Source organism: Leptinotarsa decemlineata, unplaced genomic scaffold (genome assembly GCF_025532065.1).
Source record: "Leptinotarsa decemlineata unplaced genomic scaffold, Ldec_3_MD MMD2_P_RNA_scaffold_12, whole genome shotgun sequence".
NCBI classification, from domain to species: Eukaryota; Metazoa; Arthropoda; class Insecta; order Coleoptera; family Chrysomelidae; genus Leptinotarsa; species Leptinotarsa decemlineata.
The window spans coordinates 12,925,237-12,941,084 of record NW_027412526.1 but is presented as its reverse complement, the minus strand read 5'-3'; the positions used below and the strand labels follow the sequence as shown (position 1 = coordinate 12,941,084).

Below are 15,848 nucleotides of genomic sequence, written 5' to 3'. Positions count from 1 at the left end.
TAAGTTTCTTATATCAATATTTTTGTTCCTAGAGAATCATCTTGACTGAACAGTACTTCAACTTGAAAACTAGCACAAACTAACATCATGCTCGAAGCTCAAATATGTTCAGGGTGCGTAAGAAATATGATGAAGATTATAAATATTGCGGTATTTCCTCTTGTACATTAGTAAAATTGAGTTTTAGAGCCTATATTCAATATCAATATGTGTTCCCCAAGGATCCATATTGTCTTCAACCCTCTCTTCAATACATATCAACGACTTATTGGAAAAAACGAAGAATTCAAATTGGGGTGGAAGTAATCAGGTTCAATTCAATGCCACAAAAACCCAGCCATCGGTTTTCTTCAAAAATATTATTAAATTCGAACCTGATATAGTGTCAGGACCGATAATTCCTCTTTCTGCTTCAAAATGTTTGTTGGGGTTGAAATAGACACCAATATGTCTTGGCACAATCAGGTCGCTGAAATCGCAAAGACTGCTTCTCAAATGCTTGGAACATTATTCCCAACCAGAAAACTACACAACTCAGCAACTTATGATGCTTTATGAAGCTCAGATCAGACCTTCCTTGGAGTATTGTCTTCATGTATGGAGCTCTGCCCCTAAGCATAGCCTGAAACTGCTGAATTGTCTCTCTTCTTTAGATACTTTCACAGGAAGTATTCAAGTGATTTGGTACATTCGATTCCACCAAGAGTCGTACATATCAGAAATACGCGACGGACTGTGGCTGCTCATTGTTTTGAAGTTCAACTCAGTACACCTCGAACTTCACTATTCAAAAACTCTTTCATTTCGAGAACTGCATTCATGTGGGATAAACTTCCTGAGAACATTTTTCCAAATGAATTCAATCTCCAGCGATTCAAATCCAATGTGAATCGCTATTTTCGCACAGGCACCGATTTTAGAGCACCTTAAGGAATTCCCTGTAGTGCTTTGTCCTAAAAATGTCAATGATGAGTTAACTTATGTTTTCACACACAATTTAAGCATCGATACTAGGAGTATAATTCAATCAATCAATCAAACATCAATTTTCCCTCACAATCACATTAGATAAGAAAAAAACATAACATCATCATAAAATACCGGCTGGTTCGACAGGTATATATATATATATATATATATATATATATATATATATATATATATATATATATATATATATTATATATATATATATATATATATATATATATATATATATATATATATATATATATATATATATATATATATATATATATATATATATATATATATATATATATATATATATATATATATATATATATATATATATAGATAATCTAGAAAGGTTAATGCAGTCAAGCTGCTGGAAAATAATTCCATGAAAATCAAAACGGATGATTAAAGGCCTGCAGTGTTCACTTGAAGATGCACTAGCCAGAATTCTGATTACCTTTCTGAATAACAAAAATACCATCAGCTTTAGCTGATAAGCCCCACTGTTCAAGACCATAGGAAATTACTGAATGAATTAAACTGTGGTATAGAAGCTTGAGAACATTGAGAAAGACTGTTTCTTTTAACCGACGAAATAAATATATATGTTTACTGAGCTTCAGTTTGACACTATCAACATGGAACTTCGAGGTAAGTTTATTATCAATATCAACACCTGAGAATTCAGTACAATTAACTTGATGTATAGTTTCATTATTTAATCTAACCAAATAGCTTCAATCAATTGTTGTATTTTTAGTAACAAAGTTCAGCAGTAGTTCATTTATAGAACACCACTCAGAAATTTGATCAGTTACTTCATTAGCTTTGACAATTACTTCGGATATAGTTCCCGCAGATACTAGGATGTTAGTATCGCCCGCAAAAATAACAGTAATGGAAGCTTTTGGACAAAATTTCGGAAGATTATTTATAAAAACCAAAAATAGGAGGTGTCCCAAAACAGAGCCTTGAGGTACCCCTCTTGATATACATTTTTCTTTTAGAATTAATTCCATTCACACAGACCAGTTGACGACTACGATCAGGCAGGTAAGATCCAACCCAATTTAATGCAGAGCCACGTATACCATAAAACGACAATTTGTGTAACAGTATGTCATGGTCAACGAGGTCAAAGGCTTTGCTCAAATCAAAAAATAATCCTAAAGGCTGCTGTTTGTTTTCCAAGATTTCCAGCGCATGTTTAATGAGTTGATCAATTGCAACAACTGTAGATTTATTTGCCAAAACCTTTGACATTTTCAGTATATCAGGAAACCTCCCCTCGATGAAAGTGGAGTTTACTATATGAGTTAACTCCAAAGGCTCAGAAATCACATTGGCAATCTCTTTAAAAACATGACCAGGAATTTCATTAATACCGGACGATTTTTTCTTACAAACTTTTTTGATAACTTGTTTAATATCCATTTTAGTTGCTGGATATAAATAAATACTCTGATGAGCAGATGACATATAATTGATATTTTTGGTGTCAGGTTTGGATATGCTACTACTGACAGTTGAGAAATACTCACTGAAAAGGTTGCATATAGCAAAATTATCAGAAAGAATGTCTCCACCTTCAGCACTTTGTAGACAAGGTATGGCATTGCCAGTATAACCATTGTGAGCTTCCTTGATGATTTTCCAGGATTCTTTCACCTCATTGTCAGCAGAAGAAATTCTATCATCATTGCAAGTTTTTTTAGCATGTTTCAATTTGACCAGATATATTGTTTTAAGTTCTTGATATTCCCTATGATATAAACCGTTTTTATATACCTGGTTCAGCTCTGATAACTCAGTTGACCTTCTACTAATTTCTCTCAACTCAGTAGTTATCCACCTGGCGTCCACAGATTTTTTGATCTTGACTAACTTTTTTGGAAATGACTTGTCAAAATGAAAGGAAACTGTATTATAGAGACTATCAAACTCAGAATTCGCACCAACTGAGTCATACACTGAAGACCAATTAATCTCCAACAGTAAACTAGAAAATTTCTCAATATAATAATCATTAAAACACCTCATGTATGTTTCTTGGTTATGGTCTAACTGATCGTAGCGGAAAGTTGGCAACTTTCCAGTTGGTTGTTACTATTGTAAAGTAAATGCTCCATTCCGACTAAACGTTAGGTGATCTGTAAAATTACTAAAGACCCGACACTACCAAAGCAACAGTGAAATTCGCATCGTCCGCCCATTCATCCTTCTTCAAACAATTTCTTTACCGAAGAAAGACTCCCACGAAAAATCACGATATAAAATCATCGCATCCACTCCAATCGTTCCGAGGATAGCGTATCTGCATTGCACGTCGCTCTCTCCTGATTTATCGGGTTGCTTCAGCGTCTGTTACCCCACGGTCCGCTTATCGGACTCTTTCATCTTAATCCATCATTGTTTCACCCGCAGCGGGACTATCTGCGCTCATTTGTTTTGTAGAAAACTCTGCGACCCCGTATAGTTACTCTCCGTCAGAGCGTGAAAGTTGCGAGAACGCTGAAAAATGAGGTCGAGTCTTCGGGGGGAATGTCAGAGTTTAACGTATGTTCGAAAAATAAATTAAATTATGTTTCCTGCGTGGCATAGACCATTTCAGTTGAGGAAGGATCGTTTTCTCGGAGAATATCCATATTCTGATTTTCCAACAACTAATTTGTATAGTAGTTTTGGCATAGTTTCAAATGTAGAAATCTGTACTGATTTTATTTCTCATCTCATTTCAATTTGTGCGCTGTGAGCAACACATTTTTCAATAAAGCCGATTTAGACCGGACCGTGAAAATAAAAGTAGAACTGCAATATCTGGCGTCGAGGATATATGAAAAAATCTGTGAGGATTGTGACAGACCAAGCGAGCTATTGAATGTCGATTCAAAGAACATGGATCATATATCCTATTCCGGAGACCAGAAAAATCTAGTGTCACCCAAGAAGCTTTGGAGAACAATTAATAAAAACTGTCTGAAATGGTTGAAACTAGTAGGTACATGACACTAAATGTTCAAATTTGAATAATATATTTTCAGGAGAGAATAATTTTTGGGAAAGAAAGTATTTGGCCTTTTACTTCTCCATCTTGATACAGAAAATGTGGACATTTTTCAAAGGAAAAAAGATCGCAATCAATTTCAAAAATTAACTCTATACAGAGATGCGTAGATCATGGAAAGAAATAACTTTCAGACACGAACTGGAAAAAACCCTCTCGTATTTGCTGCTGAAGAGCCGATAAGGCAAGTGTCTCACTAGTCTGGAGTACAAGATCCTTTTTTTGGAACTTCTGTCCAAGGGCACCAAAAATTATGATCCAGAGCTCATTCGATTTGGAATGACCTCTAGCAACTTTCTGAAAAATTTCAAGAAAGGTTCGAAAAAATTGCAGAAGTTATAAACAATTCAGTGAAAGAAGGGGGGTTTGGTTTGTTGCAAATATCTCGAAAAGATATACGAAATTTGAAAAAAAAAACCTCAAAGAGGTGAACATTTTCTGAAGAAAAAGTTGCACCTCCCGGAACTCTATCACTAATATTTATAATTTTAATTAGAGGCGAAAATAGCGTTCCGCACGTACTGAACGATACGGACCTTTGAACAATGAAAATTATTTCAACCCATTAAATGTCTTTATTAGGAATAAAAATTCACATACCTTTTAGACACTTGAATGAACGAAAATCCATGGAAAACAAATTTCCCGTGATTATTTTATTAGGTATACTTCAGTTCCTTGTGATGCACCGTTTGGAACCTTTGATGTAGTAATCAATATTACTATTCTATTAAAAAAAAATATTACCAAAATTTGTAAAAAATAGAGAAAAATTGTTTTACACAAAAAGTGACACATGCTTGTTTTTGTTTTTTTGGTAGTATTGAAAAAATATTACGTGAAAATTAGATAATCTGTTTAACAAAAATTGTTTATCAAATAAATAAAGAAATAATACTCCGAGAAGTAAAAAAATAACATTCTAAGTTGAAAAATTATCAGGGTTATTATGTAAATTCAAAACTTGTAAAAATTAGTTAATTAACCGAAGTATATCTAATAAAATAATCACGGAATTTTTCTTCCATTGATTTCCGTTCATTCAAGTATCTAGAAGGTATGTGAATTTTTTTTTCCTAATAATTCCTCCGTATCGGTCAGCGCGTGCACGACGCGCATCGCCCGCTTTTAGCGTTATATTCGCCTCTAAATTAAAATTATAAATATTGGTGCCCCTCGAGCTCCTCTGGAGATTTTTTAAAATGTTGCTGAAGGTCATTCCGAATCGAAAGACTATACGGCAAAACATCGGATGTCTAGCAACGAGGATGAGTCCATGCGAGTGAAATTTTATCCATTTCAATAATTATATTGTGTAGGAATCCTGTGAATGATATCTGATTCGATTGATTACGAATGTTTGGAATACAAACAGAATAGAGAAAAGTTTTTTTCGTATAATTCAGCGATCATATGAAAGTATTTGTTTCGAAAGTATTTTTCTGTCGTGTAATTCAATGTTTATATGAAAATAGCTGTTTTAAGAAGTATTTTTCTTCCAGTTTCTGTCTGAAAGTTATTGCTTTGCATGATCTACACTTCTTTGTATAGAGTTGATATCTGTAATCGATTGCTTTCTTCATTTCTTTGGAAGACTCCCACATTTTTTGTATCAAAATGGAGCGGTGGAAGGCCAAAAATTTCCATTCTTCAATGCTTTCGTAAGTCTGGAAATAGAAAAGTGTGGTATGAGAACTGGCAATAGTGGCAAATGTCCTATTCCAAACAGCTCATAGTTAACTCTTATATGAATCGCCATGTTTAAATTAGCGGAAGCTTTCACAAGAATAAATTCCGCGAATATTTACCCGAAATTATCGATATATTTCTGGAACAGAAAGTGTATCCTGTTGGATATAAATAGAGACCAGTATCAGTCACAAGTAGTGTGCTTTATCTCCTGAAGACGACAACTTGATTGACGACGCGCGTCAAGAGAAGTGTTGCAGTTTTATCATTTGCGAGAAGTGATTGTTTTGAACAGATCATAAAATTGTATTTCCACAGTATATTAACCTCAGATTATTCCATCGATGCCGTAACAAATATGCTTCGATTTCAAATGAAATTCATGTGATTTTTCATTTGATATGTCATGCAATATTTCATTTAATGATACATTAATGACACGCAATGGAGAATTGATATCAATTCAATCGCGATAATTCATATTCTAATATTTGAAACGCTGTCAACTAGGCCTGTACATAACTAGCAAATATAACAACACATTCGTATTATAGATTGCGAATAACTCCGTTAAAAAATCTGTCAATTTCGATTCAATTTTCCAACTCTAGTATATTGCACTGTTTCAAATAATCCAAAAAAAAAAATTGATGACCTGGAAATCTTGGAGTCTATGATTTCGGGACTCCTCCTGTACTAATATATCTCATAAAAAATCTTCAGACACATTATGGGCATTTGGTCTGCTGGAATTGTTCATATTTGAGGAACAATTGGCATAAGAACGTTTTTCAAGATTGTTGAAATTCCAATACTAAATATCCAGACACAAAGATATCTTCTCCAGTCTTTCACTCGCACTTCTTTCTGAGAGTGGTTTGGGGCACTACCGGCTAAAATTTTGATTTTTCATCAGAAAAAATATCACTGATAACAATGTTTGAAGAACATGTGATGATACCAAAGGTCAAGATCTCATTATGATAATGAGAACTGTATTCTCTTCTCATACCTATATTTTTGACATGATGTTTCGATTTGACTAACTGTATTTTATGTAACGGAGATATTCGACCGATCGATCGTATACTATGTGGACTGTAAAGTCTCGGGCCTAACACATAGAAAGCTCTAGTCTTATCGCATTCACCGCTTTTCCAGTTATTACCGACCTTCAAAAGGAAGCTGTTGAAATTTCATGATATTCTACTCATAGTATTGTGAGTTATTGTGCTGAGAGTGAGACTACTTTTGTTATTTTCAAAACAACGGATTCAAAACAATTTCGTGTTTTGATTTCACACTGAAAATACCGTTCAAGCGAAGCAACACGAGATAAAATGAAAAAATTGTTTTGAATGATCGAAAAGTGGAGTTGCGTGAGAACGTGTTTGTTCCAAATTGCATGAGTAATTCCCTATGAGAAAGCTCTATTCAAAGTGGGTGTCGCGCTGTTGACCAAAAACAAGAAATTCTTGATGATTCTGAGCAGCGTTTGACCATGTTTAAACATTAAAACTTGAATTTTTGGGTCGAAATGGGTCCGGAATCAAAATGATCGTCATCTGAGTGGACAGCAACTGATGAACCTCGTCCAAAGCGCCCGAAAGCACAACAACCGGCTGGAAAGGTTATGGCCTCGGTATTTTGGGATGTGTGTGGTGTAATATTCATCGACAACGTTGAGAAGGAAAATACCATCAACAGTGAATATTTTATAGCGTTATTGAAGCGTTTGAAGGCTGAAGTTGCAAAAAAAAGATCGAACATGTTAAAAAATTAGTTCATCAAGACAACGCATCGTGGCACAAGTCAATCAAAATAATGCCAAAACTACATGAATTGCCAGATTTGGCTCCCAGCGACCACTGGTTGTTTGCAGTAATGAAAAAAATGCTCACATGTGAGAAATATTGCTCAAATGAGGAGGTTATTATTGAAACTGGGGCCTATTTTGAAGCATAAGACAAATTGTTCTACAAAAGTGGTATTGAAATGTTAGAGCGGTGCCGAAATGATTGTGTGACTCTTAATGCAGATAACGTTGATTAATAAAGCATTTCAGCCAGTATTTCACGGTTATTGGAAGCTGAAGAGGAATTACCTGAATACGTTAATAATGGAAGTTTATGTATACAAAGAATAAACGTTCACATTCGAAATAATGATTCTGATAAGTTTGAAGAGGAATTCTTTCACAAAGATGATGTTTTGGTCACCGTACAGCAGGTAATCAAGTACAAAAATGTATTCTGAAAATTCGATGACAAAAATGTTACCTATCTATACAAAAACTTGGCTTTTTTTAGGTTGTTTCGGAAGTTTTCCCCTTTTTAATGAGTCTACTACTTGAAACTGTAATATCTCAGTGAATATTTATTCAATTCATTTGAATCATTTGAATCAGTGCACTTTCGCTAACGTAACACAAGTTGATTGATTTCGAACTCGCGATTCGATGAAGTCGACGAATCACGTTTTTGTATGATTCTGATTGTCAAAGATTTTACCGATGACAGAGTTATCGAAGTGCTTGAAAAGCTGGTAGTTGGTTGGCGAGAGGTCTGGAGAGTACGATAATTGAGGTAGAATTTTGACCTTCAATTTGTTTAATAATTTTCCAGCGGTGATTCGTGAAATGTGCAGACGGTCGTTGTCATGGAACAGCATTGGACCTCTTCTGTTGACTAGTGCTGGCTGCTGCATACAGTAACCGTGGTCTTGTTGGTGTGTTGTCTTTGGGAAATGTCTCGGTGGTTCATCGACATTCAACCACTATCCTCAACGTCTCCTGCTGTCGTAGATAATCAACTTTTCATCATACGTGACGTTTTGGTTGCGCAACAGCAAAGATCAGACCTTTTCAAGACGTTTTGAACCGTCAAAATCCGCATGGGAGCTGACGTCCAGTTCTTTCGTCATCCCACGCACTGGAGGAGCCACCAGGCTCCTCAAATCCTCGTCCTAGGTAAATGTAGGTCAACCACTTCGGGGCTCATCTTCGAGGCTGAGATCTCCGCAACGAAATGTCGCCAACCAACATCGAACAACGCGTTCATCAATGCTATCATCGGGCTGTTTCGGCAGCGCTTTGGTAAAATTTGACAGTACGACATCATATAGTAATAAGTTGGAAAGAGGCAAGGAACTTGAATTGGAAAAATATTTAACAGCATTGATACATGAATTTAAAATTTTCTATCGATCACTGTGTAACACGACACGATGAAATAAATATTTATAGACACTAGCGACCCACCCCGGCTCTGCACGGATGCAATGCTGATACTAAATATACATGCTGCTTATCATAAAGTGCTATAGGGCGAAGCCCGGCCTTCGACGCACTATTTATAGGCACGCACCGCCGGCATCCGCCGGTACTGCCGCAACCGCAACCCTGCATTTTGAAAATGTAATATTTTCAAAAATATTCATTTCTTTTATATGCTGTAGAATAATAGTGATATTTATTCACGTAGGAAAGAAGAATACAGAACAATATAGTAAGAAAATGAAGATGAATAAATAAGTACTCGTGTTTTTCACAATCGTTCCGAGAAAGAGAAAATACAATACAATAAAATTTATAAATAATAAACATACTGACTGACATATGCGAAAATATGAAAAAATCCTATGAGTATCAAACTTGTCTGAATCTAAAAATAAATACTTACAAATCATTTGCACACACGCATATACATGTATAACTATAAATTATTACAATGGTTGATGCGTGTGAGAGGAATTAGATTGTTTGTATAACATTAAAATGACACAAATATTATAAGCGATATGTTAGAAATTATAATAAATAAATAAGGTAAAATGGACAATCCTGATATACCAATATATAATATCAGGTTCTATTGTAAAGTAATAACAATTTTGTTTTTTCACACATTTTTTATATTGACACATTTTTTCTAATTTTGATTTTAAACAGATTCAGAAATCATTTGTCTTGGCTGACTGCATATAAATTGCCTCAATGACTTTTTGAAGTGGTGAAATATATTGTATTGGGAAAAGTATTGAATAATTTTGGAGGTAGGTAATTATATGTATGCTGTAAAAGTGATTTTTGTGTTAATGGAATTACATGATGGTTTTTTTTGGGTGTTATAATTGTGTTATGGTAAGAGACAACTTTTCTTCTTGTGACACGTTAAAATTACATTGAAATGAAAGAATTGACGAATGTCAAAAACGCCGGCTTCACAAAGCAAATTGTCTGTAGGAAAGTGTGAACTTTTCGAATGTATCAATTTCAGAAACTTGTTTTGTAGTACTTCGAAAGGACGAAGGTGTATTCGAAATGCCCTGCCCCAGCATGCTATTCCATAGCGTAAATGACTGTCTACTAGCGCGAGGTAAAGAATTTTCAGGTGGTGGGTGTAGAATATTTCTCTTAAGGTTTTGAATTTGTGTACAATAGTTCTTGTAAATGAAGTTTATGTGCTCATTCCATTCAAGATGTGAACCAATAATTACTACTAAATAATTCACCTTATTTTCAGGGTGAATCGAGTGTTTATTGCCTAGATCTATAAAAGAAAAGGGTGGTTTGTTCGTGCTATTGTAGCTGAATGGCATATACTGGGTTTTCTCAAAATTTATAGTTAATAGCTTATATTCAAGTCAGTTTTTCATTGTATCAAAGTCTGATTCCACGGTATATTTTAATTCTTGCCAATTATTTGCCTTATGGAATATTGTTGTGTCGTCTGCAAATCCCAAAATGTTTCCTGTACTTTCTAGAAAAAAAAAAGTCATTCATGTACAGTATGAATAGAGTCGGTCCAAGAACCGTACCCTGAGGTATTCCAGTATCAATATACTTCTCACTGCTTATAATTTCATATATTTCCACCGTTTGTACTCTGTTCGTGAGGTAACTCCTGAAAAGATTCAACGGAGTACCCCCTATGCCATTATCTTCCATTGTTTGTAGAAGCAATGTTTGGTCGACGGTCTCAAACACTTTCGATAGGTCTATGAAAACGCAGAGACTCGGCTTATTTTCTTCAAGCGCTGAAGATATTTCAGATGTTAATGCTGATATTGCATCTTGGTAAATGTATTTTCTCCAAAAAAAATCCAAACTGATGATCAGATATTGAATTGTATTATAAGATGTATGATGGTTAGTCTTTTTTGTATTTATGGCACACTGGCAGCGGGAGGTTGCATATTTTAATGAGGATCTAGAGGTGATTTCGGACCAGGTTCAATTCAAAGCCATGAAAACTCAGGCATCGGTTTTCTCCGGAAAAATAAATGTCTGAACCGGATTTAATAATGTCAGGAAAGACAATTCCGCTTTTTGCTTGATAAGTTTGTTGAAGATTAAAATGGACACCAATATGCCTTGGCACAATCATTCCGTTGGAATTGCAAAGGCTGCTTCCAAGAGCTTGGAACACTGTTCCGAACTATAAAACTGTGAACACCTCAGCAACTTTTGATGCTTCATATAGCTCAGATCAGACCTTCTTTGAAGTATTGTTATGGAGCTCCGCCCCCCAAACAGACCCTGAAGCTGCTGGATAGATACTTTCACGTAAGGTATTCAAGTGACTTGGCACATTTGATTTCACCAAGAGCGGTACACATCAGAAATACGCGACAGACTGTGACTGCTCATCGTTTTGAGGTTCAATTCAGTACATCTCAAACCTCACTGTTTCAGAACGCTTCCTTTTGAAAAACAACGTTTATGTGAAATGAACTTCCTGATGACGTTTTAATAGTCAGCGATTCAAATCTCTTAAAGCACCTTGAGGATTTTGCTGTGGTGCTTGTGTTTCGTTTTTAAAAAAAGCCATCATTTCTCGAAGATAGAAAATTGGTATTGTGGGTTATCCCTTGACATATACCATCGCGGACTTTTTTGTACACCTTTTGAAGTGTATAACACTATAGGGTTCAGCCAGCGTTCACAATGTATGCGCAATAAAAGTGTATTTACGTCATCACATTATAAATTTCTAGAATTATCACTTTTTGTCTTCTATATTAATCATGTTATAAACATATAAACCTTCCTCTTGAATCACTCTATCTATTAAAAAACTCGCATCAAATTTCGTTGCATAGTTTCGAAGATCTTATTATACATAAGGACAGACAGCGGCAAGCAACTTTGTTTTGTACTATGTTGTGATGGAGCCACAAAAACACATGACATTAAAACGGAAACAACTTTTGGAATAACCTTACATGTCTAACAAGTTGCACTTCGAGTTAGTTTTAATTGTGTTTCCAACTTTAATTAGATTGCAATGAAAGATCAGATGTGAGAACTATGGAGTTCGTATCTGTGATTCATCGTATTTCACGCTAAGCGAAGTACGTCTGGGAAAACCATCATCCGAAAGTTTATTACTAGAGAAATACTTATTTCTCTAATGAAACTACAATACATAACTTCTTGCGCTTTGGGTTATGAAGTAACAAAGTTTTCCTTACACCACAGATGTTGAAATCCTTTATTCTGCTTCTGAGAATATAGAAATATTGCGGTATGTATTCTACACGTACTCCGACGATTTAGGGCAGAATTTTTATATACCGTAGAATGGACCTTTAACAAAAATGAAGCGGTCGAAACGCAGAAGGCAATAAAGAATGGCAAAGCAGGCATAGCGAGTATGCAGTTTTTTTGTTTAACACACTGAACGTGACATTTATTGTGTTTCAAGGGTAAAAAATGGTGTAATATCCCTCAGTGATATCCTTATGATAATTTATGAATGGGTTTTTATGAGTTTTGAGTAAAGGAGTTTATCACCATGAGGACAAAAATTGAAGAAATCGTTACGGTTCATAGATTCTCTTCAAATGTTATCTTGAACTAATCAAATATATGAAGAAATTCAATAAGTTCAGTGAATATAAATAGATACAGTATGAAATTTTGGGATAAAATCAAAGATTACTACTACTCATATCGTCAGTACATGTTGGTGTAGAAATGATGTAGATGTTTGCTTAAAAGTGGTTGACAATGTTTCATGGTAAATTTTATCACTTCGAACTTCCATTATCTACTATGATTTCACTATGATTCGAAATCTATGACAGAACAAATAAAATTAGAATGAATGGCTGAAATATCAATTGTATTAAGCAATGAAATTTGAAATGAAAATATAATAAAACAAATAAAATAATCAAGTTACAGAATTGATAATACCACGGAGTGAAAAAAAAATAGATATGTGTAAAAAAGGCAAGAAATTGGAAATAAATTGAAAAATATTTCAAACCAAGTTACTTCACGAGGTTTCGATTTTATCCAAATCGTCTCTGACTATTTGACCGAGACATGACTATTTATTGTTCATTCCAACGGTTTCACCTATTCCCTCTCTCCTCTCTTCGCTTCATCGTTTTTTTTTTGTTTGGATTTGTATCGCTAGAGATTAAATCCATTTGGAAAAACGTTCCCAGGAATTTTATTCCACATAAACACAGTTTTCCAGATGAAAGAGTTCTTGAACAGTGAATTTCGAGGTGTACTGAGTTGAACCTCAAAACGATGAGCAGCCACAGTCCGTCGCGTATTTCTGATATGTATCGCTCTTGGTGGAATCAAATGTGCCAAGTCACTTGAACACTTTCTGTGAAATAGAAGAGAGACAAATCACCAAACTTTCTTCGATGTTCCAGGCTATCAAGGTTGCACGTGATGTTCGCGTCTCCAGTCAGGCGGATGGCTCTTTTCTGGATGGAATCCAGCAGCTTCAGGGTATGCCCAGGGGCAGATCTCCATACATAAGAACAATACTCCAAAGAAGGTCTGATCTGAGCTTTATGAAGCATCAAAAGTTGCTGAGGTGTGCACAGTTCTTTGGTTCGAAACAGTGTTCCAAGTTTTCGAGAAGCAGCCTTTGCAATTCCAGCGAATGATTGTGCCAAGAAATATTGGTTTCCATTTTAACCCCCAAACGACGTATCGAAGCAGAAAGCGGAATTGTCTGACCTGACATTATCTGTTTGAAGGTGATTGACAATGTTTCGTGGTGAAAACCCACTCACACAGGACAGTATCTGAACCAGAAATCCAATCACCATCAATCGACTAAGAGAGAAATCATCAAGACTCTACTAGACCGTGCCTTCGAGCTCTGTAATACAAAAGACGGTATCGAAAGGAAACTAGGCATCATCAAAAACGACCTTCAACGGAATGGTTACTCCAGAGTGATGGTAGAACATGCTTTAGCTAGAAGACAGCAAGAGCTCCACAAGGAAGAGAAGCCTCCACAACCAGTACTTGTACTTCCCCACATCAGAGGATTATCGGAAAGGATACGAAGGATTGGATCCAAGTATAACATCAGGACCTGCTTCAGATCTGGGAACACTATCCGTAGCAGCCTCACGAAAACCAGGCCACCAAACGCGGACTGCGATTCCAAGAATTGCATTTTCCGGAGACCCTGCAACTGCGGAGAATCATACATCGGTGAAACTAAAAGGTCATTGAAAGTGCGCATTGCTGAGCACAAGAAACACACACATCGAGGAGAAACCAGCAAATTTGGAATAGCTAAACATGTTTGGGCTCATCAACACAATATCAAGTGAACTCAAGCTGAAATCATCCACAAAGAGGAACACTGGTTTAGGAGAAAATTCAAAGAATCCGCATATATGTCGTCCAACAACGTATTTAGTCAAGCTAGCGTAGAGATACCTAACATATGGAAACCCCTAATCAAACGAAAAACGACCAACTCCCGCCAAATGGTCATCTCCTGCTGAAAACCAATGAAGCGGAGAGAGAGAAGAGGGGATAGGTGAAAGCACTCGAATTACCTATAAATAGTCGAATCTCAGAGAAATGAGTCCAGTTATCACCCGAAGACGATTGTGGATACTAACAATCGAAACGTCGTGGCATAAATTGGTTTGAAATCTTTCAATTTTTATTTTTATCTTTCATTTTCTGTCGATACGATACAGTTGTGCTTCCATATATTGGATTCTTCGTTTTTTTTTCAATAACTCGTTGACATACAATAAAAAGAGGGTTGAAGATAATATGGACCTCAGGGGAACACCAGTGTTGAGGTAAAAGCATTCGAGAGATATCCATCGTCATGATATGAAAGCTTCATATTATAATATTATGCAGTACAGTGCTGATGATGTAATAAATTAAGTGTCTTAGTTCGAAACTCCGAAGTCCACGATTGAGAATTATACTTCGCAGCGTCCCTGTGAATGATATGTGATTCAATTCCATAATAAATGTTTATAGTACGAACTGATCAAAAAGAAGTGATTTTCGTAGATTTTCATGTTCATATGAAAATAGTCGTTTCCAAAGTATTTTATTTTTTGTTCAATTCAATTTGTTAGTAATTGTTTCAGGGGGCTTTTTCTTCCAGATTGTATATACTCGTGATGCACTGTTTGGAAACTTTGATGTGGAAATGAATATTACTGGAGTTTTTTCCCAACACCAAACTGTTATTTCAACACTTCGACACGTGTTTCGATCATCAAATGATTATCTTCAAGAGGAAGATCAAACTCAGTTTGATCATCATTTGGTGATCGAAAGACGTGTCGAGGTGTTGAAATAATGGTTTGGTGTTGGGAAAAAACTTCAGTAATATTCAGTATGCGTGATAGAAATAGGAAAGTAAAAGCTAAAATCCATTCTCCTCCTAAAAATGAATCTCTGAGAATTAAATCTATTTTATTTGGAAAATTAATATCAATATTCCATCAACTTTATATACTCATAATGGAATAGTAACGGAATAACCTAATAGCTATCAAACATATAAATATTGACTGTAATGCACTCGAACATTAAGAGTGGGCGTAAAACGGCAATTGAAGTATCACCTCGTCGGAAAACAGGCCTTTTATCACTCCATTATCCTCAACAGAAAGAGAATGATATTATTCGGCCATTATAATTCCATTAAATCAGAAATCACGGCCAACCCCTACTACGATGCCTTAATAGGAAATGTCTGCAGAGTTATCGCATCGGTGAAGAGTTTCCATTTTCCATTATTTCGAGGAGTGGAGACCGTGTCAGCGATTTTCATCCGTTTATCTGTTTGAATATGGAAGTCAAACGGTTGAA

General features: G+C 35.5%; 1 protein-coding gene across 1 annotated transcript; it reads right to left on the bottom strand.

Moving 5' to 3' along the window:
* Nucleotides 1-1,905: 1,905 nt before the first annotated feature.
* On the bottom strand, nucleotides 1,906-3,018 carry LOC141482156 (uncharacterized). The gene has a single exon (XM_074174932.1). It carries the CDS (start codon nucleotides 3,016-3,018, stop codon nucleotides 1,906-1,908), a length of 1,113 nt encoding a protein of 370 aa, XP_074031033.1.
* Between the last annotated feature and the right edge of the window lie 12,830 nt (nucleotides 3,019-15,848).